Genomic DNA, 27,238 nt, shown 5'->3' with positions numbered 1-27,238 from the left:
GCTGTGTGTCGCTGCACTGTATTTCAAGCCATCGAACACTGAGGTGCAGACTGGCAGCATAGAAGCGTCGTGAGGAGATCGGGCGCTGCGGTTCGCATTTCGAGTCCGCATCGTATCTTACAGCGCAGCCGCTTTCAAACTTCGATGAAAGTGAAAAAGAAAAGAAAAAAAAAAAAAAAGCTAGGAAAAACTAGTTTGTAATTTATCAGGTAGCCACAAGATGTCAGCCGAGCTCCATTCCAATTCAGCTGGGTGCTGTGTGTCAGTTCCCTCTTTAAGCCACGGGCAGTGTTATGAATGGAAACGATGACTGGCGCTGCGGTCGCTTCTCCCCGCTTTGTCATGGCGCTTGGCTAGACTTTGACTTCCTGATTTTCAGCAGTAAATGCGTGAAAGTAAAGGAAAAGCTGCTGCCCCTCCTGCCCTCACAAACACGTGTTTTGTTTTTTTTTGTCCAGATAGGAGGACATGCTGTGCTCCAATCCAGAGGACCAGCTGGATCCTCGAGATTACATGGCTTTTCCAACAGCACATTTGTGACTCAGCCTTCACAGCTCTTCACAGTTGCCCACATTGCTGGGATAGGCGAATTTTCTATATTACCTTTCTTCCTGTTTACAAGCTATTAGCAAATTTAAATGCTGGGTCCTTCTTTCCTGTCGTCTATTTGCACTTTCTCTTACTTTAGAGCAATTTTTGATTTATCTCCTCTTCCTTCCTTCCTTCCATTTCCTTTCTTCAACTGAAAGTTCCCTTCAGTCCCTGTGCCGCTATCTCACTGTTACTCTTTGTCTGCCAGTGCTTACTCAGCAATCCAAGGGCGAGTGGAACAACTTTTAAAGTAGAGCTTTTTGCTGACAGATGAGGTTTGTTCCTGCACGTATTGCACACACGAAAATCCTAATCAGTGGGAAAAGTGGGGTAAGAAGGCCAATCAGAAATGGCTTTTTGCAACACAACTATCAAAGCAGAAATGCTTTATGTATTTTACTGTGTGCCAGTGACCTGAGAATGATGGAACGGAAAACAGTGATGCCTAAACTGAACCCTGAAGGAGTATTCAAGCTCTTATCTGTATGAACTGTATGAAGTAGTATCTCATACTGATAGGACATGCACAGAATGACCCATTGCAAGACCAGGGCCTCAGGTAGCCCTGTACTTCTGTGAAACTTTGTTGCCTGCAACTTAGTGACATCAGCCTTATCCTTTTTCTAGTGGTGATAGTTTCTTCATGCTACAGGTTTTCCAGTAGCTTTTGCTGTGTTTACAATACACAGGGACAGGTTCAATAACTTTTGTCAAGCAGTCTTTTTCTCCTTGTCAAAAATTATTTCAGCAATTGGATTATTTCTTTCACAGTATTTTTCTTCAAGACTCCTTCCGCAGATTGCAAAAACAATTTGCAGTTAGAATGTCTTATTTATACCAAATAAATAGTTATGCTATTAGCTGGACTACGGGCCAGTCAAGGATCTGTAGTTACACAGGAACATGTTGATTCCTCCATTCATTTTCTCAAAAAATGCTATATAGGCAAAAAATGATACAGTGCTTAGTTTCCAGAAGTGCTGAGCATGCAAAACTCTGCCCTCAGCTGCTGTATAAACACGATTTGAAGAGCCTCTCATCTTAAATAGTGCCATGCTTTGATGGTTTTACACAGATTCAGCCTGCACCCGCACTTGTGGGGATCCCAGGAAACAGAGTCCTTCCAAACATTTGTGTCTCTGTAGTCTTTTCCTTTGAGGGGGAAAAAAAAAAGTATATTATCTTCATAGTAAAGTTTTGGTTCCTAAGTATTGAAATCCCTCAAAATATGTAAAATATTCAGCGTAGGAAACATCTGAAGGGCATGACCAAATGGCAGAAGGAATGAAACACTGTGGGAAAGGGTAATTCCACAGTAGAAAATACCACATGTTGTGTTGGTGCATCTCGTCTGCCAGGAGCTGTGAAGCACGGCCTGCTCTCCCTGTCACTGTGTGCCTGGATGGTCTTACAACCATCTTCTTCAGTTTTCAGAGGAAAAAAAAAAATATAGTCTGATTCCAGCATCAGGGCTATGTTACACCCATGAACCCCCACACTGCCAACGCTGGGTCATTTACATTGAGGTCAGGAGTGAGATCACAGGTAGGAATGTGGAATCCCAAAGCTTCTTCCCACATCCGACACAAGAGGAGCCTCTCTGATAGGACGGGATGGCCTCAAACCGTGCCAGGGGAGGCACGGGTTGGATAGCAGACGAGTATTCTCAGACTGAGCGGTGCTGCACTGGTACCGCTGCTCGTAGAGCGGCGCGGTCACCTCAGCAGAGGCGCGGCGTTGTGGCGCTCGGTTGCGGCTCTCGCAGCAGTTCTCCAACCCGAAGGACTCCGGCACCGCGCTGCCACGCGCCCCGCCGCCGCCGCCGCCCCCCTCCCGGCCCGACCCGGCCCCGCCCGCGCTGACAGGCGGGCGCTGCGGAGGAAGGGGAGGGCGCCCGCCGGGCCGCGGCCTCACATGACTGCGGCCGCGATGGACGGAGACCCGTCCGCGGGCAGCGCGGGTGTCGGCACAGGTACGGGGCGGCTGCGGTCGGCGCCGCGGGGCCTTTCCTAAGCGCCGCCGGCTCGGGGAGGGCGACGGGGTCCTACGGGGTGGGCAGTCAGGGCTGGTGCCTCCGCCGAAACCTGAGGTAAAACGCGGCCGCCTTCCCCTTCTCTGCCCGGGGCGGCGGCCGCTCGGCTGGACCCGGCGCCGGTTGGGTTCTCTGGGCGGCGCCCGCCGTTGGCTCGGCGAGGGGCGGCTCCGCTCCGCGGGTGGGAAACGCGCGGTGGGCGCAGCGGAGCTGCGTCCCGCTCGGTTCGGGGCGGAGGAGCGCCCGTCGGGGCTGCGGGGGGCGGCCGGAGCGCCGTGTTAATCGAGCCCTTCTGCTGGTAGGCGGGCGGGGAGCGGAGCAGCGCGGGGCGCCGCCTCGCTTAGAGCCACGCGGCCGGGCGCTGCCACGGTGACTTTATTTCGCCCGGAGCCGCTCGCTGCGTGCTGCGTCCGAGGCTTTGGCGCCTCTCTGCGCTGCGCCCATCGCGGGGCCGATCCCGGGCACGGGGGGCCGGGAGGCGCGGTGTCACCGCACGGCGCTGCTCCGGAGCGCTGCCTTGAGAGCTTTTTGCTCCCGTCCTCTGGAAGGAGGGGTTACAAGTGAGCGCTGTGTGCGCAGGGGAGAGCGGTGCGCTTGGAATCGAAGCGGAGACCGCACTGAGGATTGTGCTGATGGGCCTCTAGTGCTCTTGGTGCCCGTCACGGGTTCGTAAATCAATACGTTATTTTGGAATATTTCTGTCCAGGGCTGATGTAAGATATTGGGACTTTGAGCAGCAGCCTTGGTGGAAAAAATGTCCTACTGTGTCAAAGAGAGAGCTCCCCCAGGTACATCTGTGCAGTTCTGCGTCAGCTCCCGGAGCTCGGCAGGGTGAGGCGGAGGTCCTGAACTGCTCCGCTCAGCCCTAGAAAATGTGGCTTTATTTGGGAAAAGGTTACGTTGTGAACACGGAGTGAGCGTCTGATGATTGCAGTGGAAGAGGAGTATGCTGTGAAAGGAGGTATCTGTTTAGTTTGTAGCGTTCTGGTTTGGGATCGGAGATCTCGGGAGGCCAGCGGCCATTCTGAACTTCTTCAGGGAGCAGCAGTTTGTCAGTGGGAGTTCTGGCAGGACCAGGGCACGCAAATTCTTTGATTTGCAGGATTAGAAGTATCTTAAAGCAATAAAAACGGAAAGAAAAAAAAAAATCAATGGTTGGTATATGAAGTCGTTTCTGTTGACTTGCTTGTATTGATCTTCTGAAATTTTTTTTGGCTCTTGCTCCCCTTTGAATCTGTTTTGCAGTGATCGCAGAGAGCTCATGCGGCTGTGCTGGCTGGGATGGGGGCTGCCCCTTCCCTTCTGATGGTAGATCTTCAGCTGTGTGTGCTGTCACCAAGGCTTGGTGGGGAAGGCTGCTCCCACTGCAGATAGCAGAGTTTGAGTGGAACTGCTCTGTTTTCCCTCGGAACCACCAAGCTTTAGTGGGTTGGCATGAGCGATGGAGGGCAACGTGGCAGTTAGAAAGGGAGTTGGTACAAAAGGATGGGAGCATTTCGATACAATGGATGAACTTGTTAAAAATATATTAAAAAAGAAGAGTAAAAAGACCATCCAGAGACTGGTGTGGCTGGAGTGGCAGTGCTTAAATACTTGGATTGAGTTTTGCAAAGCAGAAGATAACTTCTGACAGGGTCTCCTTGGACAGGGGTGTTTGTGGAAATTTGGCAGTTTTATGGTTAAAATAAACTCTCCCTGTATAAGACTTGTGTGTGAATTTGTATGGGACGTAGCAATGGCTCATGGCTTCCTGCAAGCAAACTCCTGCAGAATGGTTGCATCTGTTCTTGTTAGTTAGGTCTCAATTTTCACACTTCCACACATCTTTGTTAGAGCTGGGTGTGAAGATGGAGAAAAGTTCAGGCCTCCACTGGGAGCTGAAGGCTGTCCTAGCCGGGTTGGCTTTTATCTCTGTAGTCTTTGTGAAAATTCCTCCATGGATTTTCCCCCTTAATCCTGTTACTTCTTCAACATTTGTAGCTCCATCCCGCTCTGTGTCTGCTGCAGCTCCACTCTGCAGCTGACTGGGAGATGAAATGCGTTCCTTGTGTTCCCAGATTGGGAAATTACTTAATTAATTCACTTGATCTAACAGCATGGTTACAAGAGCAGGGCGCAAAGCTCCAAGTTGGTTCTCTGGTCTGGCATACAGATTTACTCTGTGATATTGGAAGGAGATAACTTGCTTTTTCTCTTTTTTTTTTCCCTCCTGCTGTAGTGTGATTGTGATAAGCAGTTAGAGACCTATGGCTGTAGGGGAATGCAGAAATGCTGGCACTTAACCGGTTATTAAATGAAGCTTAGAGAACCTCACTTGACTATCTTTGAGCTGTTACACTGCTGCTTTTCTTGCACCAAATACCGAGCAGCAATTTAAATTTTAGTTGGAGAATCAAACAAAAACCAACCAAACAACAGAGCCTGCCCCCAAGCCCTCAAAACAGAGGAAAAAACCAGCGCAGAGCAGCCAGCGCAGAGCATGTGCTTGATATCCAGAGTGAGGGAGCTGGAGAATTTAAGGAGGAAAGTAAAATGTTGGAGCCTGTGTTCCCGTGTCTCATTTCTGATAGCATACTTATAATCTTGTCTTGTTTTGGCAGCGGGCAGCATGGATTTACAACCAAATTGTTGGTCTGCAGCTGCACCATCTGTTAATCAGTGAAACTTTCCTTATACCTACAGATCTGTGGATCATTGTTATTGGACAAAGTAGGCTGATTCTTTCAGCTTTTTCCTTTCCCAGTAAGAATGATGTGGTTTAAAGTTCCTTTGAAATACAGAAACAACTGAGTTGCGTACTGTTGTCTCAGTCTTAAAAATATCTGAAGCCTTAAGAAGAAAGGTGGTTTTTTTTTTTTTTTTTTTTTTTTTGTCCCCTAGAACTTCTGTTTTTTCTTTTTTAGTTTTCAGGGGATTTCAGATTGTGTAAGCATAATGAAAAATAAAAAGGAAGGGAGTTAATGCTGTAGTGGCACGGTGTGCTCTTGGAGGGGCTGGGATGGACACTGGAAGAGAATTCTCAGACCAGGGAGGAATGTGTTGAGCACAGCTGGGGGAAAGGCATTTCCACAACTCCCGAGGCTTCTCATGAGAAGGCAGAAGGAAAGTGCTGATGCCTGATTGCTGGTAAGTGTGCCTTGCCCAGGAGCTCATGGTGGAGCCTGCATTTTTTGCCAGGTGGAAATGTGAGGTGTCAGCACACAGAAATACACACTGCTGGGGCTCTGTTTCTGATAGTTGCTGCCTTGTGCCCCCGAGGCCGTGGCTGTGATAACAGCAAGGAAGCAGTTACTTTTCCTGAAGGCATTCCTCTCTTTAACATTCCTTTCTCCTTACAGTCAGACCGCTACACATGCAACCAGTGATTCCATGGCACCTTCTACTTAAGCTGTCTCATACATTCAGTGGATTAGCACCTGAGTTTGATAAAGAGCAGCGTGTGGCAGTCAGCTGCAATCCAGAGGGAAGCCCTCCAGCTTTGGCTGTCTGCAGTCCAGCAGGGAGGAGAGATGGGCACAGCTGTGCAGGGTGTGTTGTAGGGTGGCTTGGAGGCTGCTGGTATGGGATGGAGTGGTGAGTTCTGGGTGCTGACTGGAGCCTGAAATGCATGGCGTGGAAGGGCACAGCTTTCCATTTTGTTCCCTGTGCACTTTCAGCCCAAGGGCTACCAGACCTACAGGGCAGCAGTTACTGCAGCTCTTCTCTTTCAGAAGCAAACAAAAACTGGGCTGTGCTTTAAACGCTTCTTTAAGCTTCCACTTCTTGTCTCTTTGCTCTCTGCCTGTTTGTATATGTATGCATATGTGCATTCCTTCTAATTTTGATATCAAATTGTTTTCAGTTACCCCAAGCTGCTTCCCTGTGTCTTATCGACAACAGATTGAAAAGCTCTGCTGTGGCTGAGAGATAGCTTGCACAAAGAGCTCATTTCATTTTATCGGCTTCCCTGTGTTCCGGGGTACCATTCCCTACCTCATTCCTGTATTCATTTACAGCTCTACGTATATAAACTTTGCTAGATGATGATCTGAGATGAAAGGGAACGTTTCAAAATTAGCTGTTCTCCAGCAGAGCGCGTGATGGGAAGCATTAAGTGTTTTGTTACCGTGCGTGTAAATCCTTTTATTGCTTGAACGCAGGAGCTCATACCAATGAGTTCCCACTATTATCCACCATGCCTGGCCTGTATTATCCACCGTTTCTGGCTGGGGCTCTCCAGGCTGTTTGTGAATTGACTCTTCAGTAAGCAGGGCGAAGGATGGGCTGCTGAATGCTTGCAGTGTGTTGTTCTGCAGGGTTAATGTTAATGCTGGAGTGGTGCTTTCTGGAACAAGTTAACAGCTCCAAAGTAACCGTCGTGTTCTCAGACCAGTGTTTGAGGATGCACGTTTGTGTTGGCTAGCTGTCCTGCTAATATGAAAGACATGTTATTAATTAAAAGTGTAATGACTCTGTACAGTTATCTGATTTGTATGATTTAGACAAGGTGGGATGTAGAGAAGCTACAGAGCGTTTCGGGAAGAGCCGGATGCACTGATAAAGAGAAGGTATTTCCTGTAGATGAGTCTTAGAGCACAAATTTAGGGAATAACTTGGCAAAGTATTTGAAGTGAAGGAACGTCATGTCTTGATCTCTGTGTGGGGTTCACTGTGGTAAACATGGGAGTCCTTCTCAATATCAGGTGGTGCACAGTTTGAGTCCTGCAGCAGATCCAGGGACTTGAAGGATAGCCGTGAAGCCTTCAGTATTTCCTCTTTAAATCCTTTCTTGTAGTCCAGATCTGTTCCCACCAGGGCTGCAGTAGCTCATCGGCTGGTGCTGAGCCCCTGATCAGGGAGCAGTGGGTGCCATGGAATCGCAGCTGGCCAGCAGGGCAATGAAAGGCAGGCAGAGAGGCTCAATGGGCAGCAGGAGGGTGCAGATCTGTGCTGCTCTCAGAAGAGGTGGGTTGTGTTTGGACCAGCTCCTCTTTGGGAGACCGGTTTGCTGTGACTTCCTCTGAAATGTGAGCCAGTGGTTGAGCAACAGAGGACCGTGGAAATCTGTTTAAGCATGTGTGCCTGCATGGCAGAAATAACCGAACCTCCTGCGTCACGTTGCGTTTCAGTCGTGCGAGTGAGCAATTCCACCATGAATTACCAGGGCGAACAGCTGGAGAGCCGCTGCTCCAGAAGCGAGGCTGCCTTGTGCTTTTCATAGTGCTCTCTGTGTGTTTTCGATGCTTCCTCTTGGTAGCACGGCTGCTGATACCCTGCAGCACAGTCAGATATTAGGTGGGAAGGTTTTATTACACTAGGAAATAATTTGCTTTACTCTCTGCGTCTTGAGTTCTTTTTCTTCCCCTTCCTTTCCTTCTCAGTTCAGCATCTGTTTGAAATGTAGTATAGCTATATTAACTCTTTATCTAGCAGAGTCCTATATCAGCTTGAATTAGCTTGTATTTTTACAACAGACTTCTGGCAATTAACTGGAACTTTTAGAAGCTCTTTGGAGGTGGGGTTAACAGGTGATTATTCAATTAAAGTGCAGGTGTTAAGACTTGCTTCTCTGAGTCATGTTAGCAGGAATCCGAAGCCTGACAAGACGTGTGGGGTAAGGTCATCTGTCCTGGGTTTGGGTTGGACTCTTTGAGCCCTTCTACAGAACAAAGACTGAAGCTGCATATCTAAGGAGTTGGAGGTTGCCTGCTTTCTCCATTTTCCAGAGCCAGAACAGGTGGGAAACCCTTAGGAGAAGATCGGGGCTTTCAAGTTGAGGTTATGAATCTGTGTCGTCTTGAAGGAACCTCTAAGGCAGATACCAACCTTTTCAACTATGTATCAAAGCTTGCAGGGAGGATTCTTGCTGCTGTAATTACTGTAGTCTTGAGCTGCCAACATTTTAGATGTGTTTAAAAAGGGCTGCAACTTCCACACACTTGCAGTGAGGGAATGGTTAATACTCCACAGCTTTAAGCAGTTTTTCATTAGTGGATTCAACTTGCTTTGTAAAAAAAAGCTTGCTCACCATATCTCTTAGACAGACGTCTTTGGAGAGGAAGCAGCTCGTCTGTTCCAGACAGGAGAGCAGAACCCAGGTGTGGGTTGGATAGATTCCAGGATTATATCCATATTTTCTGTCTTCTCCTCTGTGTAAAATGGGTAGAAAAAAAAATTGCTTTGCAGAAGAATGTGAGCTTGCTTTACAATCATGTAACATACAGTTACAAAGTCAAATTCAGAGAGTGGACTTCAGTTTGGTCATTCAGAAAGAAGAGAGCACTCGGAATCTTCCTCCTTCTCCCTTTGGTGTGCCCTCTTCATGGCCATACTGTTACAGCCACTTTGTTTCCTTTTTGCATCTTGCTGTGAGTTAGTTAGGATCTCTCAGACCGAAGCTGCCCAGCTATGACTGAATTCAGTGTGTGGGGAAAACAAAACAAAACAACCCAAACTCAACAAAATAAAAACCAAACAGGATGGGTTTATCTACAAGCAATAGAGTTCATGCATTTGTAAGATTTTGCCTGAGCTTGCTGAGATAGAGGAACTCTGGGGTTGATAAACATTGCTAGGATCTGTTTCCTGCTGCTATTGAACTTAAACATACTGACATAGTAAATTACTGCAAGTCATGCACGCTCCAGCACACTGTCATACAATTTAATATAGCAATGTCAAACAAAGTGTCTCTTTCCTTTGTAATGGTATGTGCAATGAATGTAATAACTTTCTGCAGAGCAGTAAAATAACACATTTTCTTTACTTCCACGATTTGTTCTAGGCAGGATCCAAAAGTGCTGAGCCAGGGCTTCATTCATTTTGGCAGATCCTGCTGTGGTGGGAGCTGGACAGACAGGAAACACAGGCCTCCGAGCTGAATCACGGCATGGATTTGGCCCGTGATTCTTCTGCTCAGTAGAGATGGCTTCCTGACTCGATATAATTGGTGGTGCTTCTGGGTGTAGTGCAGAGGGAGGCACCGAGGTCTCCAACGTGTGGGAAGTAGCAGAGCCTCCTGGGGGAGGAGTGGCTCGAGTGCTCTTGTGGTGGTGTTGCACCACTGTGGGAACTCTGAGAGAGGGAACGGAATACTTGAAGTCTCCCTTTGCTGTATCATCTCGAGATCTGTTGGACAGCTTGTTTTATCCCCTTTTGCCTTTCAGATTTTGCAAAGCCTCCAGTAAATGAAACGCGGGAACCGGAACAATTCCTAATGCAGGCACCCCCAGGAAATCCACTGCTGCTTCCCCACACCTTGCAAGAGCTATTGAGCAAGGATAGCGTGCAGGTGGAGCTCATACCTGAGAAGAAAGGCCTTTTTCTGAAACATGTGGAATACGAAGTTTCCAGCAAGGTAACGTGAGCAAGCATTGGTTTCAGTGAGGCCATGTCCTCTGAGGATCTCTGTGCACTTGCTTTTGGCAAAGTTCTGTCTGAGTTGCTCTGTGGGATGATGCTGCTTTGAGTAGGCTGGGTGGATGGGGTGGGTTTCAATGCACTGGCTTATACTTTCTTGACAAGTGCTTCTGCAGTGTGGCACGGCTTCTTAGCTGAGGTCTGATGCACCGTCAGCTAGTTTTGCAAAGTCACTGGGTAATATTCAGGTTACTGGCTAACCAGACACACCTGCAACGCGAGCTCTGTACAAAACCAGATGTATAACACTGAAAAACCAACTATTCCATTATCCTGTGTTTCAGGCTATTTAGAAGTTGTGAAGAAATGATATTGGCAGGTGCTAAACTGAAATCCTTAATGAACAGAAAAGTTACAGAAACAAAAAATCCTTCTGCAGAGTCGGGGCCATTCATTTCCAGTTTAGTTGTTCTAATCCTGACCTGTAGCTTCTGACTGTGGGGTTGGCAAACACTCAAGTTGATGTATCTCTTCCTTTATACGGATTGGACGGTGATACAGCTCTCCAGTAGACTGGGTAGCTTTTTTCAACAGAGTAATCTATTCCAAGTAGACTGTGAGCAATTTGCATGTCCTAGGCCACAAAAAAAAAACAACAGTTACTGAGCAGCAATTGAACTGCTGTACATATTTGGCATCACTTATTTGTGGTGACGTTTATGGCTTTAGATTAATGTCTGGAAGATCATCAAAGATTGTTGTATGGGAGAAATGGCAACAGAGTGAATGTTTGTGGCCTCTTGAGGATGCAGTGTTTTTAGCCCATGACTGCAAGATACTGGTCTAAAGGACTCTGCTGGTTCTCTCTAGGTTTTGAATTTAGGAATCCATTACCAATTCATCTCAGTTGCTCTCATCCCTCTCAGTTCTAGCTGTAGATGCTTCTGCAGGAAGTAGAATAACTTGCCCTTGATCTTCATCAAGGAACTGCAATGCAAATCAGCATCAGATTTCAAATCAGACCAAGGGAGGCCCTAGGGGCTGTTCCTGTTGTGCTCCAGTTATCTGCCTCCTTACTTCTGAAAATGCATAGTGCCACTGAAGTGGTGGGTGATTGCAGAGCAAAAGTGATGAGAAAACATAGAGTTGTAGTAGTCTTCCTTACAAGCTGTTCCAGTGCAGTATTTTCTACCACCTTCCTACCACGAGCCCCTAGAAATGAGGAATATTTCATTTCTGTTCAATCTGGGTGTGATTTTCCTTTCCTTTCTACAGCTTATGTTAGGAAGTTGTGGAAGCGCTGCTGATTGTCCAGCCTGGATTGATGGATTGATTTCAAGTTGTTATTTCTCTCTTCCTCCATTGCAGAGATTCAAATGCTCGGTCTACAGGCGCTACAATGATTTTGTGGTGTTCCATGAGATGCTGCTGCAGAAGTTCCCGTATCGAATGGTGCCAGCACTTCCACCAAAGAGGATGCTGGGAGGTAACCTGGGTCTTTGTTTTGTTGTGTGAGCGTGATCGAGGTGATATCACTGGAAATCATTGAAAGAGCTCAGTTCAGGACTGGCAGCCTGGTGATGCTAAGTGAACAGCTTCAGCAGGAAGCGTTCCTCACACAGAAGCCTTATGGCAACATTAACCACGCTTTGAGCTTACCTACACAAAGGTGTCCTTCTTGCAGATTAACCAAGTGCCTTGAAGTGACCATTTCCCTCTTGATTTTTTTTTTTTCCTGTTATAAGGAGCTTGTCAATCTGCTTAAGGTTAGAAAGGAAAAAAAAAAAAGGCTGGAATCGATGCCATTTCACTCAAGTGTGCTGTAGCTCTTAGAAACCAATGAAGTAACCCAAAACAAAAGGTGTATCAAAGCTCCTCTGACGTTTTTGTAGGCACAGTTTTCAAACTTCTGTTAAAATGTTGCACAACTGTATAAGATCCTATCTTGTTTTTCGCTTCATCTGCGGAAGGATGTGCTTTTCACTGCCTTGTCTCCTGCCCCTGCTGCTAAGTTTAAAATGTTTCAGTAAATAGTTGATTTTAGTTGAGGAGTCCATGTATTGCTACAGTAAAAAGGAGCTGATAAATGGGTTTGTAGTGAGCCAGAACCAAGCAAAATAACATTATTGGGAACTTCCAATGGTCACTCTTTACAATGGAGTGCAAGCTGAAATGATCTTTCTTTCGGGGTTGTGAAAACTAATCTTTGAAGTTGGTCTGATTTAGTGCTCTCTGCTGGGACTTCCAGGATTTCTGCTTCATGCAACACCTATAAACAAAGTGACCTTTCTGATCTATCTTAGCAGAGACAAGATGCTTGAAAGATGTTTCCAATACATAAAACCTGTCTGTTTGTATTTCCTAGCATTTCTGATGTGTTGATATTTCTTTGTGTTCACTGGAGCGTTTCTTCTCATACATGTGAGATGTCTCAAAAGAAATGGGAACAAATGCTAGTAGAACAGTCCTGATGTAGTCCAAAACTTTAAGGCAGAAAGTGATGTTACTTTCTACTCCTTCAGATTTATTTTAGTTGATTTTTTTCACCTTTCCTGCAAAGGTGCTGGGATCTCTGATGTGCAGCCTTACTGCATTGCCACCAGACTGAAACCCTTCCTGTTTTGGGAAGGAAGATGAGCTGAACTCCTTCCAGTTGGACAAGGAAGGCCTTTGGGTGGATGTACTGCAGGTTGAAATGTAGATTTTCAGGGCACTTTCATTACTGTGGGAAAAAGATAAGCGCAGATATTGGCAAAGCAGCTGAATAAACCCAACCTTTTCTTTGTAAGTAGAGGTTTCTGGTCTTAGAATCAGTTGTTTAACCTGCTTGCTTGACCTGTCCTGTGGAAATAAACACGTGAATATATATGCAGGATATTTCGGTAAGGTATGAAGCATCACTTGAGGGAATAGTTGAACCATTCTTTGGTTTTCTTCAAGTGCTTTGGCAAGGTTATTACCTTGGAATATTACTGAGGAAATTACTGGACAGAATGTTTTATTTTTATTTTTTTCTTTCTGAGCAACTGTAATTTTGTACTCTGTTAATTGAAATTTGGTGCTCCTTCCTGCAGCCGATCGAGAATTCATAGAATCAAGGAGGAGAGCTCTGAAGCGCTTCATAAACCTGGTGGCTCGACATCCCCCCTTCTCAGAAGATGTGCTCTTGAAGCTCTTTCTGTCATTCAGTGGCTCAGTGAGTATTTGTTGGTGATAAAACTCAGTTTGCACACCTTCCTGTCACTGCTCTCCTGAGCAGAGTTCAGAGTTGTTTTTGACCTACGTGTTGTTGCTCTCTAACATTTTCTCTCAGCCAGAGAGGCTGTGGGTGCTCCATCCCTGGAGCTGTTCAAGACCAGGCTGGATGGGGCCCTGGGCAGCCTGATCAAGTGCCAGGTCTGGGTGTTGGTGCCCCTGCTGGTGATGGGGGAGTTGAAATTTGATGATCCTTCAGGTCACTTCCAACATAAGGCATTCTGTAGTTCTGTAATAATTATATGATATTTCTGTAGCTGAGAAGTGGAATGCAAGTTCATTTGAAGCCAGGAATGCAATATTTTGAAAATGGTAACTGTTATTAGGAGAATACTGATGGCAATTCCCCTCGAACTAAACTTAGCCTGAAAAAAGCTCAATCTGATAAATTGTGACTTACTATTATAATGTGAGAGTCCTGTGTAGGCTGACTTTCCTTAGAATCAAATGAGCATGAAAGAACTGTGTCTCCTTTAGGATGTACAGAATAAACTAAGAGAGTTGGTGCAGGGAGTGGGAGATGAATTTCTGACCTGCAGATTGGCCACCCAGGCCAAGGTATGTATGCACATTGCTTACCTCGTTTAATGCTGATTTAAATGTCTCTCTTCTCCAGGTGGATCAGTTCTGGTGTTTGTTTGGTGGTAGAGCCCTTAGCAAGGAGAGAGCTGTTTCCAGATTTGGAAGGACTTTCAGACTCCTAATTTCTTAGGAAACAGAAATAAATATTTGAGCCTGATAGTTCTACCTAAATGCTGGTTTGTGAACATGAGACAACAAATCCTGCTCTGAACCCGATTTTTAGTAAATGCTTGCATAACAGGATTTAAGAGCTAATATCTAGACCGATGTCCTCTTGTGTTCGAGTCATCCTTCTGTATTTCTCACTGTGGGAGAGTAATTTGGATTGCTTTAGAGAAGTCAGGTGGAAGTTCTGCATTGATCTCTTTATCCCAGTGATCAGTGCTGTGGTGAACTCTAAGTATACATTTACTGTTCATTGAGCAATTTTGAAGTGGTTGTTCAGGTTCAGGTACTGCTAGCAGAAGGTTTTGCAATTGAAGCTTAATTGAGGCTCTACTGGTGATGCACAGGTCAGAAAGAACTTATTTGAACTCTGAGTACGTGCTCACCTTAGCAGTGCTGGCAGCTATTAGTAGCTTCTGATCAGAATCGTTGAACTGGAAACCTCCCAGTTCCTGCTCTGTGTAGTAGAGTTGTGCATTTTGGTATCTGTATTTGAACCTCTTTCTGCCTTTGAGATTTGGGGGTGTTTGTGTGACATCTGACATGTATATCTAAATTATCATCCTAATTTTTAAAATTATATATCCTAATTATAACCCTGATCTCTCCAGGGTTGTCACAGCACGGAGGGAGAGAGTGCCAGAGGTGTTTGTCTCTCTCCTAACTGTCTGGTGCGCCTGCGGCTGTGATATGTGAATGCCTCTCATGTACCCACTAGTAACCTCCCTTGTGCCTCTTCAGGACTTCCTCCCAGCTGACATACAGGCCCAGTTTGCTGCCAGCAGGGAGCTCATCCGGAATATTTATAACAGCTTCTACAAGCTCCGGGACCGTGCAGAGAGGATAGCATCTCGAGCCATTGATAACGCCTCAGATCTCCTCATATTTGGGAAGGAACTAAGGTAGGCTGGGTGGAAGAAGATTTGCTCATGTGAACGCTTCTCCTGTTGCTTTGGAACTGAAGGCTGTTGTGAGATTTACTTGCAAACGGTCTAGTGAGAGTGTGTGTTTGAATGCATGCTGCATGCCCTAATCAAGTTCTCCTAACTGAAAAAGAAGAAAACCTGTGCTGCGTTCCATAGACCAACAGAGATAAATAGCAATAGTCTCTCCTTCCAGAATATACTTGGCAGCGTGTCTGTGACTGTGCACTAGTACCTCTGTGCTGTGAGCTCTTTGAAATTCTGAGCTGCTTTCTGCAAACTAGTGCACCTACCAAGTGGAGTTTGTTTCCTAAACTTAATCATTAATTCTGTTCTCCTAGTGCTTTGGGCTCAGACACTACACCTCTTCCTTCCTGGGCTGCTTTGAATAATAACACGTGGGGGACTTTGAAACAGGCCTTGAAGGGTCTGTCTGTTGAATTTGCACTTCTGGCAGATAAAGCTGTGCAGCAGGTGAGTTCATTTTTTTTCTGTATGTTCCTTTCTGTATAATGAGGAAGGTGCATGGCTGTCTTATGTTTCATCTTGAATCGTGAGCTCTACAGGTGTAGACATTTAAAAAGTTAAAAGGGAGATTGTAATCCAAGCTTGCATCCTCAGCCACCAGCCTGCTTGTTCAGGTGTGAATGAAAGAGCTGGCTGTTTGAATGGGGGAAGAAAGGAAAGGAGGGAAAAGCCTGCTTTCTTTTTTCCTTTCAGGTGGTTATCAGACAAGTGCAGTTGTGTTGCTGTACTGAGCTGTCCAGAAGGCCTGTGTTCTGTGTGATTTACCTGCTGCAGAGAATCCAGAACCTCTGAATCAAATTTTGACGTTCGTGTTACTTAGACAAAACATGAGAATCATTCAGACAGAAGTGCCTTGTGTGAATGTGCAGTGTGGTACTGACAGAGCAGTGTGAGATCGTGACAGTCTGGGAAGCAAAGTAATAGTTTTGTCTTCTCATCTTAGTGTGTTAAAATATTCAGTGTGCTTTTATAGATCAGTCAGACCAGCTCTTTTTCTCCAGTTTGTTCCAGAGAGCTCTACTGACACGGGAAGAAAAGGCACTGTTTAGTAAAAGGGGGAAAAAAAAAGTTGTCAAATTTAGCTTGGTGTCTCATTTATGCTTTCTGATGCACAAACTGTTACGGGAAATATGCAGGTATTTATAGATTTAACAGATTAATAATCTTATAAGAAGGAAAGTCAAAAATTGGAGGAGTCTACAAAAACAAATTTTGAGGCAGAGAGAGTTGAAAGGCCTGGCACACAGCGCTGGGAAACTGACTGCTCTGGTTGTAATAATCAGTCAGTTGGAATAGCTGTTCTCACTCCAGTTCAGGTTTTTGTTCTGCGTGCTGGAGACTGAGCACTACTGTTACGTCTGAAAGGTTTCTGATGCAGTTGTGTAAGCACTGATATGCCCTAGGGAGTACTGTGGAGGGCCTGCATGGGGTAAGGATTTGAAGAACTCTGATGTTGGTGCTTGGTAGGCTTACGTAAAATGTACTTTTTCCTTGTTTTCTAGGGTAAACAGGAAGAGAATGATGTGGTGGAGAAGCTGAACCTTTTCCTGGATTTACTCCAGTCCTATAAAGTGAGCTTTGCCGTTCTTCTGCCAGTGAAAAAGTTGTTTAGAGCTTGTGCTCTTCAGAGGGTGTGATGCCAATGAGATGGAAAAGTGTCTGGGAGGGCAGTTTGGAGGCACAGAGCGGATGTGGCAGAGGGGTGGGAGTGGCTGTTAGCCTTAGTTAGCTGCATAGCTTACTGATCAGCTTTTCCTGTGATGAGATGTTGCCAAATGGCAAACACATCTGGGAGGAACTCAGAAATCTGACTGCTTGAATTGCGTGGGTCAGCCAACCTTTTTCCAGATTTGACTGCTTTCGAGTCAAACCAGTGAATGAGATGTTCTGTCAGTGGAGACAATTTGTGAGCTCAGCTACAAACAAAAGAATTGTTTTAATATCAATCTCTCAGTCGAAGGCACTTCTTTTAGAAGCACCTAGTGGAACTGTACTTGGCAGCCTCTCCTGACATTCGCATGCTGGGACTGAAATAGAAGGGCACTGGGAAGCTATTGCTACAGTTAATTGCCAGCACTTAATATTGAGAAGGTCATGGAAGATAAGTGGTCTGATAAGATCCAAAATGTTGGCCAAAGTGGTGTTCTAGATTGCTTGGACCTGTGCCACTGAGCTTAAGTGGCACTTCTGTTTCTTGAATTCTTAGCTAACGTTTTTACCCTCCTAAGAAGAAAAAAAAAATATCTGCAGCATAGAAATAGCATAAAGCATGACTGTCTTTTATGTTCCTGATGTAAATGGCTTGCCTGCTTGCTGTCCCTTTGCACTATGCCTTGCTTCCACTCAGAACCTACTTTTTATTTGCTTCTTTTCCTCTATAAAGGACCTGTGTGAAAGACATGAGAAGGGAGTACTGCACAAGCACCAGCGAGCACTGCATAAGTACAGCATGATGAAGAAGCAGATGATGAGTGCCACTGTGCAGAACAAAGAACCAGAATCAGTGGAGCAACTGGAATCTCGAATTGTGGAGGTAGTGCAGATGCATGGGGAAAGCAAAGAGTGGCACAGCTCAGTCATATCTGCAAAGAGCCATTAGCCTGGAAATGTATCTGCTACCTGAGTCATTTGAGCTATCTGCTGTGCTACAAGGATAACACGTTTGTTTTCCTCAGTTATTTACCAGGACTTATTACTGGTTCTCTGGCAACGTGACGTTTTCAGGAGATGAGGAAAGCAATATTCTGTGTGATGGAAAGTGCAGTTGCTGTCATGTCATGTGAGCGCAGGCGCTGCCTTTTTGGGTTCCTGTTGTGTGTTTGAATTGCCAGGTGGTGAGGAATGCTGTTTTCTCCTGCTGCAAATGGATCTCCTTGGCACTGTCTTCCTGGCATTGTGTTTCACTGAATTCCTTCTCTTTCAGCAAGAGAATGCCATCCTAACTATGGAGCTTCGGAATTACTTCTCTTTGTATTGCCTGCACCAGGAGACACAGCTCATCCATATCTATCTGCCTCTCACATCTCACATCTTGGGGGCCTTTGTCAATTCCCAGATCCAGGGCCACAAAGAGGTGAGTTCCTTGACCTATGCCCTTTTTCCCAAAACACAATGAAAATTTTGAACTGATTTGTTTTCTCCTGTGGGTCTTCCTCCTCTAATGATCAATTCAGATGGGATTTTTCATTACTTATTAAGAAGTCACCTGAGGTATTTTCAATGAAGGGTGAGGATCAAGGCTCGCCTGTAAGCCTTTTTGAAGAAAGATTTCTGTTCAGTCATTATAGCACCATCTAGAAGAGATGCTCTGGGTACACTGGACTTCTCCATGTGTTGTGCTGTTGGGTATCTTGAAACTGCTGCTAAAATACAGAGTGGTGAATTCCTACCTTACCTCGTTCTCCTGCTTGTGTCCTCTCCCTTTCTACTCCCAGATGAGTAAAGTTTGGAACGAATTGAAGCCGAAGTTGAGCTGCCTATTTGTGGGATCGAGCAATATGCCAACTCCACCACTGTCACCTCCAGATGGAAACTTCTTTTCCAATTAATACTCCGAGCACCTACCGTGAGCAAGAAGTGCAATCAAGGGAGGGGTCGGACCTCTACCTCCAGATGTTAGAATGAATCCTCCAAACAGCTTTTTTTTTTTTCCTTTTTAAATACTGCTGCTTTGAGCTGCTCTCTGGTTTAGACAGACTGGATGTGGGGCAGAACATACAGATAAAAAGACACTTAATTTTGGAATGCTCTAGGGCAGAGCTGATTTTTCGTTATCTTGCAGGTGGGGTCAGGATGTAGCATGGTGCAGTAGGTGCTGCAGTGTTATTGCTGATGCCTCTGCACTGTGTACTAACTGTCCTCCGAGAAGGCTTATCTGCAGACATGCTGAGAAGCTTCTGAAGTGCTGAGATGGACAGGATATCTGAAGCACTTGCTCATAGAGGAGATATGGATTTCCTTTAAAGTTTGGGAGGGGCCTGTGTTACGGGCATATGGAGAAAAGGAAAGCTGAAAGCCATCCCGTAGGTAGTTGGCTGGATTTGAATTGTTATTGTTAAACCTTAAAGCAAAATATATGAGCAAAGTGTCTGGGTTCACTAAGCTGGATGGGTGCAGGGCCCTGCTGCTGTAGCACAGCTGTTTTCCCATGGAGGCTCAGCACTGTGTGTCAGTATTGATTCAGTTTGTGGTGGCAGGGCAGCCTGGGGACTTGCTCATCTGATTCGGTCCTGGGCCAAGGATGACTGGGTTGGGGAACCTAGAGGAGTTTGCCCGGCATAAATGGGAATATAATTGAATGAGACACTCCTTAATTGTAATCTACTTGTGTTATCCAAGCTGGACAGCTACAGCAGAGCATGTCTAATTTCTCCTGGAGGTTCTGACATCCACCTGCTGAGTGGCTGTTTGGGACTGTGGGAGAGCTGTGATCCCATGGCTGGTGTCTCCTCTGTCCAGTATGAGATGAAGGATCCTGTCACGCTGGTGGGCTGGGACACAGTGCTGATAAAATGGATTAGCAGAAATCAGTATTTATTGGGTATTACTGCAGTTGTCTTTTCCAGCTCTTGATAGCACCGGAGTGTGTGAAGAGAAGGCCATGGCAGTGGCAGTTCTTTCTCTCTAGAAATAGCACAGCCCTCAGTAATGGGGTTTTCAGGATGATATCTGATAAAGGGACTAATTATTCTCCGTGTCTCACTTTGTATCTCTGGTGACTTTCCCTCTTGAGGCAAATGGCAGGGGGAGAACTTGTGTGTCACGTTACTTTAGGGGGAATTTTCTCTGGAGAAAGTGATAAGTGAAGAAACTATAAATGTATACAGCAAAACTCAACGTGATCAGGACTCCCCTTAACCTGTCTTTGTGGGACCAAGCGAGCTGCCAAAGGGGAGCCTGACACTTGGCTTCTTACTGTTTTCTTCTCTAGGTAGAAAGGAAGCACATTATGAAGGGTGAAAGCTCACTGTTAAACTGGAACTGTTACAGTATTTTCCCTTTGGGGAACTTCCTCAGTAGCAGGAAATAGATTTACATCTTCCCATCACAAAAGGCTTTTTTTAATGTCTTTTATTTAGAAAATTAAATGCAACAAGAGATCTTCCTCAACCGGGTGGAAATTACGAGTTAGATTCAAGAGGAACGTGATAAGCTATTTGCCCAGTTTCATATCCCCATTTCCCCCTCAGTATGAGGGAAAGTGCACTTTCTGTGGGTGAAGTTTAGGGGCGCTGGGCCTTCAGGAGTCTGTAGGGTGCTTGTTTAACAACCTTGTTCAGAATACACTTTCAAGAGCTTTTTATAGCAGTTCAGATGTTAACTCTCTTCTGAGTCTTCCCTCCTATGCACTGCCCTGGTCCACTAACTGAAATGGCTGTGACAGATCTTTCCTGAAGATTTCCAAAGTGATGTAGAAGAGATTCTGTTTGCAAACCCGAGCAAAACTGGTTGGGGAGGGAAATGTTTCTACAGTAAAATAGCAAATAAGGCATCATCTCAAGAACGTCACAAAAGGGGGATGTAGGATTGGTTTGTTTGGGTTCTTTTCCCCCCTCCCTTGCTTGACCTTGTCTTGACTGGGAACGCAGTAAGCGTGAAAAACATTTAACTATATTCTTCAGTGCTCTTCATCCTATTGCCTTTAGAAGTTGCTGGCTGGTTATAGACAGTGACTTGTTTTGTCTTAGTACCCATCCTCCTTTACTGAGCTTTGATTGTTGAAGTGGTGAGCAGACAAATTGAGAAAATGCTGTATGTTCCAGTGGAAGATCTGGTCTGACTGGGGTGTGCTCTGTGAGCTTGTACTTGGCAGGTTCTCTGCAGTGAAACATTTCTTTTTCTTCCCCCTAACTGAAAAGTATAATTTCAGATTTTAAAAACAAAAGAGCCCACAAAAAGAATGGAGTTTGCTGTTCTTCCAAGCAAGAATTCTCTAGTTCAGATGTACAGACTGCTATACATATGTACAGACCACACAGCCTCTAAAGAAACTGGAATTATGTTACTTGAGAAAACACTTGTTATTACGTTGTCAGCTGTTGCCTCTTTGAGGACAGCGGATTTGGGGTGGGATTTTCTTGTTTTGCTTTTCTTTTGTTTTTATTTCATTCATCTGCTATTTTGAAAACAAAAGGCTGATATCCTCAAAGCTGATACAGCTGATGGCACTCTGAGTTCATTTCGTACCGAACCATCAAGCTCCTGTCCAGAGTTTCATACAGCCATTCATTTTCAAACCTTCAGTGTGGGAGGCTGACCAGTGTACCAACAGCAGTATCATATTTACTTCAGTACCTGAGGGATGTCTTTACTGTTTTGGTCCTGCTGAGAGATGTGTCAGACCTGCAGCCAGGTCCTTGCTCCAGAGGAATGCAGCAGGGAATCAACCGAGTTGTCTTCAGTTCTCTATCTACCCTAGTTCCAATGGACAGGGGACGGAACGAGTTGCCTGTGTGCTGTTGTTGCTGTCTGCAAGGGTGAGAAGAGGACTTCAGTTGTTGGTTCCATTGCTGTAGCTGGGTAGATTGCAATGAGCACTGAGCAAACGATGAGGCTAACTGAAGAGCACGTGCTGCCTGTCGCAGTACTGCTGCTCCTGTAAGATGTTGCACCAAAGAGTTAATGTGCCTTCTCCAGTGGAAGCTTTCTGTGCAGTGCTGGAGCTTACGGTCTCTCGTGTTTAAAATAAGTGATAGAAAAGGCCTCCAGTCTTTCTGTCTGTGTCTCAAATACCATAGAGGTATCAGGGTCACAAACAATGGGGACCTGGAAAAATGTCTTATCAGAAGGGCTATGTGTTTTTGTCACTCTTAAGGTCACCCCTGCTCTAAGCTGTGACTGGCACTATTCAGGCTTTTTGACCAACACTGCATGTTGAAAAGCTTTCCCAATGACTACATTTACAATACAACCTTGATCTTCGCTTCTTTTCCTCTTTCCCCCTTCTTTGAAAGCTGCTCTTTGTAATGTTTCCAACAGTGCCTTGCTGCATTCCCGTGCTTTTACTCTTCTACTCTGATCACACAGGGGTGCAGTTCCTGGCATTTTTACAGACTAATTCATGGTCTCCACTTTTTGCTGCTCCTAAAAGACAAAATACTAGCTGGGGATGTAAGCAGTCTCCACACCTGCAGCACAAGCAATAGTCACTACTTATGAGCAAAAACTCCGTGCTGGTGAAAGCACCTTCATAAAAGGATTGAACTGATTGCATAATAAATGCAAGTGCAGGCCTGGGCTGTGCTTGTTCTTTTCTTATCCACGTTCCCAGAGCAAGAGAATGTAATTTGTTCGCTCTTGATTTACAGTTTCCACCAGGAAATAAATTGGGATAACACAAGAGGTATCAGCTGCCAGTCACTCCCTTTCCTACCATGCAGTGAGGTTTTACATCCCATTACTAACAACCTCACCTCTTTGTGCTCACTTTCTCTCCCTTCCTTGCCTCAAGCCATTCTCTGAACTAGAACAGCCAGAAACTCATACAGCTATGTCAGAAACACAGGTGAGTATCAAAAGCTTTGTAAATAGTCATTGTGCAGCACAAAAAAAAAGAAAAAAAATATAAGATAACTCCTATCCTTTAAGTCTGAGCTGTGGCTTAGGGAGCAGATGAAGTAGGACGTTTTTTGTGTGATGTGTGTGATTCAGAATTGCAGGGAGGAGAGGAGAAGAAACAATCTTGTTCAGAGGGTATGAATCTGCCTGCCTGGAATATCCTGTATCTTTGCTTTGCTCAAATAGCCTTATGTATGAAGCACTTTATCCAAATGCAGGAATTAAAGACCTATTACTACAGCTGGTAGACTGGAAATGTTTACAGATTCTATATGACATTCCACGATTCTGTTACGTGTGTTTGTAAAAATGTTTAAAGAAAACAAAAGACCTATAAAGTTCCATATGTGATATTTCCAGCAGAGTGCTATGTGTATTTCACTGTCCACCATGCTGAGTTGGGCTGATCTGAGAGCTGTCAGCTCACAGGCTGCAGGCATGTGGCACAGCCTGCAACCATGGGTGCACTGCACTTTGTAGCATGGAGTTGCTGAAAGGTGGGATTTTGTTCAGTGTGTTTCTGCCTGTCTGTATATCCAAGCTGACAGGAGGAACTGCACACTGAAGGCAGAGCTCAAACAGGAGTTTTCTTGACTTGTACAAATTTATGCAAATCTGAGCTGGAGAATCTGGAAGGGAGCTCTACCAGAGCTTTTCCAAGGGCTCTCACAGCACTTACCAAGCCTTGCTTTCTCCTGGGAAATAATGCTGAATATGGAACTGCATAAAAGCTGATACAGAGAAGATGCTCGATAGCTTTTGCTATTTGCCTGAAAGAGACAGCAAACATACTTCTATAAAAGGAAGCAGTCTGCAGAGAAGCCCATCAACCATCCAGAAACCTGGCAGCTGTTTACAATGGGACAACACATGCTTTTGCTGAAAAAACACTTTAATTTTCTAAAAATGTTTTTAGCCATGATGGAAAACCCAAATATATTAACAACATGAGAACTTCCTGTTAGCCCTCCGTTTCTTGAGAGCTGTAATCAAGTAACTACTCAGGCATATCATAGGGACTTCACAGCATGGAAATTCTTACTATGTTTATTTCTGCTCTAAGAAATCCCCTTATTTTCTTTACTTCCCTGTGAGCTGGCAGTCAGCCTCTTCTTGTGGGGGAGCTGAGAAAGGAGCCCCCTGGAAGCACTCGTGGTGTCCCAGCCCAATGTGGGCAGCAGCACGTGGAATGAATGCTTCTGCCTTCCTCTTAAACTTCCTCCACTTCTTTCAGGGTGTGTTCCACAATGGTGTCTTGTCCTTGGAACTTAAAGTAGCCACGAAACAACTTTCTCTGAAGCACCAACGGGAACCAAAAGACATCATCTGGCCACATTTGTTTGAACGGCACCTCATCCAGTTGAAACCACTGAGGCTGCATTTCTGTTGGAGGAAAAAACAATTTTGTTTGAAATTTTCTCATGGTTTTTTGCCACCTGGAGTTCCACTGTGTCAACAAACAGCTTTGGGTTACAGCCCCGCTGCCTCCCTCCTCTGGAATTTCTGCAGGAACAGTTCTGCATTTATGTATGAGCAGTGCATTTCAAAAGCAAACACACGTCAGCTCTGTGAGTTACCCACCATCGCTTTCCTTTGGCTCTCCATGAAACTGATCCGCTCGGAAAACGTGAACTTCCATCAGTTCAGAGTTGCCTACAAATTCAAAAGTGATCTGACCCATCTTCTGCAAGGTGTCCACAGTCAGCCCGCTCTCTTCCAGGAGCTCCCTGTACAAAAAACAGGCGTTTTTATAGGAAAGCAAGCAGTGGGAGAACAAAAAGCAGCCGTTAACTTTACACTACGTCCAGAACTCCTCCTGTGCCTGCAACAAAGCAGAGTTCTGGCTCACATCACACTACGTAGCCCACTGGCACCAGACTGGAGCAATGTCAGACTGACTCATGAGTTACCTCAGTGTGCTATAGAGGCCATGGGGAAAGTACTCTGTTAGAGGGGGAGGATTCACCAACAGAGACAACCTGGTAGGGCTTATGTTCCATGCAAGAGGATGGTATTTCCTGAGGTTACTTAGAAATGGGCTATCACAAATGTGTTAAGCTGCATGTGGCTTAAGAACTCTGAGAAGAGCTTTGTTTAGACGAGCAGAAGGCTTTGCCAACATCAGGCTAAAGCTTTTAGAACTGTGGTGACACAAATAAGGAACGTGAGAGCATCTCATCTATGCTGCTACAAAAATCGGCGACTTCTGAGGCAAAGTGAAGCTCATGCAAGTAACAGTATGCACTGTGTGACCTCCCAGTTAAAAGCCATATCAAAACCACAAAATAATCATGTAAACCTTCAGTTTCTGCTCCTCAGAAGTACTTTCCGTGTCAGAGAGAGGCTGAGAGACAAGTCTTCTAAGAGCAGTCTGTGAGACTTGCCAAGCAGCTCTTTCCAAGGCCTTACCACGCGTGGCCACTTGAAGCCCTTCAAATCACTTTTTCTTTCTATGCCACACGCTCATGTTGGTTTTTTTTTTAACCTGCTGCTAAGAGACCTTGAAACTTGTCCTGGTTAGTCTACTCCCTACAAAGGTAAGGGATACTTTGAACTATCTTCAGATAAAGATAATAACTAACGCAGTTGTACATTTGGCAGAAACCCGACAATTTCAAAACAGAAATGATTTTTAAGGCTCCAGCTTTCTCTGGCATCAGTTTCATGGATCCCATCCTTCAAAACTGTACTGCAATCTGATGCCTTAGCTAATTCTGGTTGATATTCCCAGAAAATGATGCCAAAAACAGAGGCAGTTTTCAACCAAGAAAACTAAAAGCCTCGTTTCACAGGCTGTGGTAAAGGTCCAATAAGCACAACGCTGCTGTGGTTTATTCAATAATTTATCTGTGAGCTGTTGGGCTCTGGATATAGTAAACACAAACACTGCAGTGGATAGAAAACTGGAGAAATTGCACTAGCTGACAGCTTTCCTTACAGGATGTGCCACTGAATAGCTGTGAGCGCCCAGGCGCCTGTGTGAACATGATGGACTCAGCGGAGCACAGTGATCATTCAGGGCACTCTGTTCTCATTGCAGCTTAATACCTAGCAGTCCAGTCTGTAAAGATTAACTTCAGGTTACACCACTGCCAGCTGAGGCAACCACAGCCTAACAGCTCAAGTCCTGCCACAAAGCAGAGCGCTGCGGTGAAGTTTTACTTGGGCTGCACGACACCTCCTGGAGGAGAGCTGAACCCACACTTGTCCCAGGGCCGGCAGCCCCGTGCTGGTGCAGCTCCCAGTCAGGAAGGAGGGCAGCGTGCCCAGCTGGCCCTGTCTCTGGGGTCTGCTTTCTCCTCAGCTGACGTGAGCAGGAGTCAGGGGTATAATTCTGCACTCAATTCCAACGAGCTCTGAAGAAATGGCTGCAGAGCAGGTTGTGTCACGGTCTGCAGCAGCAGGCGTTGTTTCTGCTGTGTCACATTGCACTGAGATGGCTGGAACATCCACCACCAAGCATCTCGTGGGAATTACAGCTCCAGTTTTAAACCCCAAGCTAGCACAGATGAATACATGTGTGGGAAATCAAATTCTAAATTAATCAAGTCATCTCACTCCATACTCATTGATGACATGAGCAAACGAAGGCCTGATTTAAGTAGTGAGACAGATCTCCTACCCTCAACTCAGAGATGATAAATTGTAGGTAGACACGATGTAAGCACCAGCCGCATTAACCCGGTGCTCTGCTCACACAGACAGAGGCCTCTTCCCCCTGATGAGCTCACTCACCACACAGCCCCGGCGGTTGCACTGACACAGCTGAGGAAACAGTGCAAAAGCTGTTAGGAATCTGTTAAGCAACACTAAACTTCCTGCAGGTGCAAAGGTAAAGTTGGGGATAGATCAAGGAGGTAGCAAAGCACAGCTTTGTATCTGCAAAGCTCGTGTAAACAAGAAGATAGAACCTGCTGTTTCATTTCAGTGACTAAAATGAAGAAAGTCCTGCAGTGAACCATTGCTGTCCTGGAATGACAGAATTCTGTTCCTGAATTCAGTGCCTGCATGCAGTGAAACAGTTTCTACAGTGCTGTTCATGAGGCACCTTCAAGTGAAATTCCTAGTATTCTTCACTAAGTTCTTCTCACAGACTACTAAAAATGTAAGTGGAATTTAGCACCTTTAAGGCAGCAGCAGCTCACTGCCATAAGCTGCAACGCCGCTATACGGCCAAACGAGAACGGTGCATCTACAGGAACGTCGCAAGAGCCTCTGCTCTCTGCTCGAGCAATAGGTGTCAGCGGCTCAGGACGGCGGCAGGGAGGATGCTTGCTAGCTGCAATTACTCGTGGAATGGAAGACGCTCGGAGGTTTGCAGCAGCCAGGTGACGGGGAGCCGGGATGGTCCGTAACGGCGGTGCTGAGCCGCCTGCGTGCAGGAAGGAGCGCTGCACGGACGTGCGAAGGCGGCACGGCGCTTACGGGGCCGCTACGGATCCCCAGGAGCGCCCGACTCCCTCCGCCCCTCTCCCAGGCCGGGCCTCACCTGCGCGCAGCATCCTCGATGCTCTCTCCCGGCTGCACTTTTCCTCCAAAGCCGTTCCAGAGCCCGGCCCCGAACCCGCGTTTCTTCATGCCCAGAAGGACGCGGGACGGCTGCACCACCAGCACGAGGGTGAAGAGCCTGGAGGCGGACATGGCGCCGCGCCGCGCGGGGCGCCTGAGGGCAGCGCGCGGGCCGAGGAGGCGCGAGGCGCAGCGGAGCCCCTCCGCACAGCACGGGGCGCCTCACGCACCGCCACCCCGTCACGGACCCTCCAGCTCG

At 46.0% G+C, this 27,238-nt stretch overlaps 2 protein-coding genes across 2 annotated transcripts; one reads left to right on the top strand and one right to left on the bottom strand.

Moving 5' to 3' along the window:
* The first annotated feature begins 2,487 nt into the window (after positions 1–2,487).
* SNX8 (sorting nexin 8) lies at positions 2,488–22,827 on the top strand. Its single transcript, XM_042864479.1, has 11 exons — positions 2,488–2,563; positions 9,769–9,959; positions 11,330–11,447; positions 13,036–13,157; positions 13,694–13,774; positions 14,705–14,865; positions 15,228–15,360; positions 16,416–16,484; positions 17,297–17,446; positions 17,837–17,986; positions 18,348–22,827. The coding sequence occupies exons 1-11, from the start codon at positions 2,506–2,508 to the stop codon at positions 18,459–18,461; spliced, it is 1,347 nt and encodes a 448-aa protein (XP_042720413.1). The 5' UTR covers positions 2,488–2,505; the 3' UTR covers positions 18,462–22,827.
* Positions 22,828–23,501: 674 nt separating this feature from the next.
* NUDT1 (nudix hydrolase 1) lies at positions 23,502–27,129 on the bottom strand. The gene is made up of 3 exons (XM_042864480.1): positions 26,960–27,129; positions 24,052–24,197; positions 23,502–23,853 (listed from the first exon to the last, which is right to left on the bottom strand). The coding sequence occupies exons 1-3, from the start codon at positions 27,109–27,111 to the stop codon at positions 23,681–23,683; spliced, it is 471 nt and encodes a 156-aa protein (XP_042720414.1). The 5' UTR covers positions 27,112–27,129; the 3' UTR covers positions 23,502–23,680.
* Positions 27,130–27,238: the final 109 nt, after the last annotated feature.

This window comes from Lagopus leucura, unplaced genomic scaffold (assembly GCF_019238085.1).
Source record: "Lagopus leucura isolate 7727_CA_CO unplaced genomic scaffold, USGS_WTPT01 Super-Scaffold_760, whole genome shotgun sequence".
Classification (NCBI taxonomy): domain Eukaryota; kingdom Metazoa; phylum Chordata; class Aves; order Galliformes; family Phasianidae; genus Lagopus; species Lagopus leucura.
Note: the sequence above shows the minus strand (reverse complement) of the source record. Positions and strands in the feature narration are given on the sequence as shown.

Excerpts from the sequence above, each read along its gene's own strand:
- SNX8 (XM_042864479.1), top strand. The coding sequence starts at position 2,506 with ATGACTGCGGCCGCGATGGACGGAGACCCGTCCGCGGGCAGCGCGGGT. Across the intron at positions 15,361-16,415 it reads CAGATAAAGCTGTGCAGCAG|GGTAAACAGGAAGAGAATGA; the intron begins GTGAGTTCATTT and ends CTTGTTTTCTAG. Across the intron at positions 17,447-17,836 it reads TGGAATCTCGAATTGTGGAG|CAAGAGAATGCCATCCTAAC; the intron begins GTAGTGCAGATG and ends CTTCTCTTTCAG.
- NUDT1 (XM_042864480.1), bottom strand. The coding sequence starts at position 27,111 with ATGTCCGCCTCCAGGCTCTTCACCCTCGTGCTGGTGGTGCAGCCGTCC. Across the intron at positions 24,198-26,959 it reads ATCGAGGATGCTGCGCGCAG|GGAGCTCCTGGAAGAGAGCG; the intron begins GTGAGGCCCGGC and ends TTTTTTGTACAG. Across the intron at positions 23,854-24,051 it reads AGAGCCAAAGGAAAGCGATG|AAATGCAGCCTCAGTGGTTT; the intron begins GTGGGTAACTCA and ends TTCCTCCAACAG.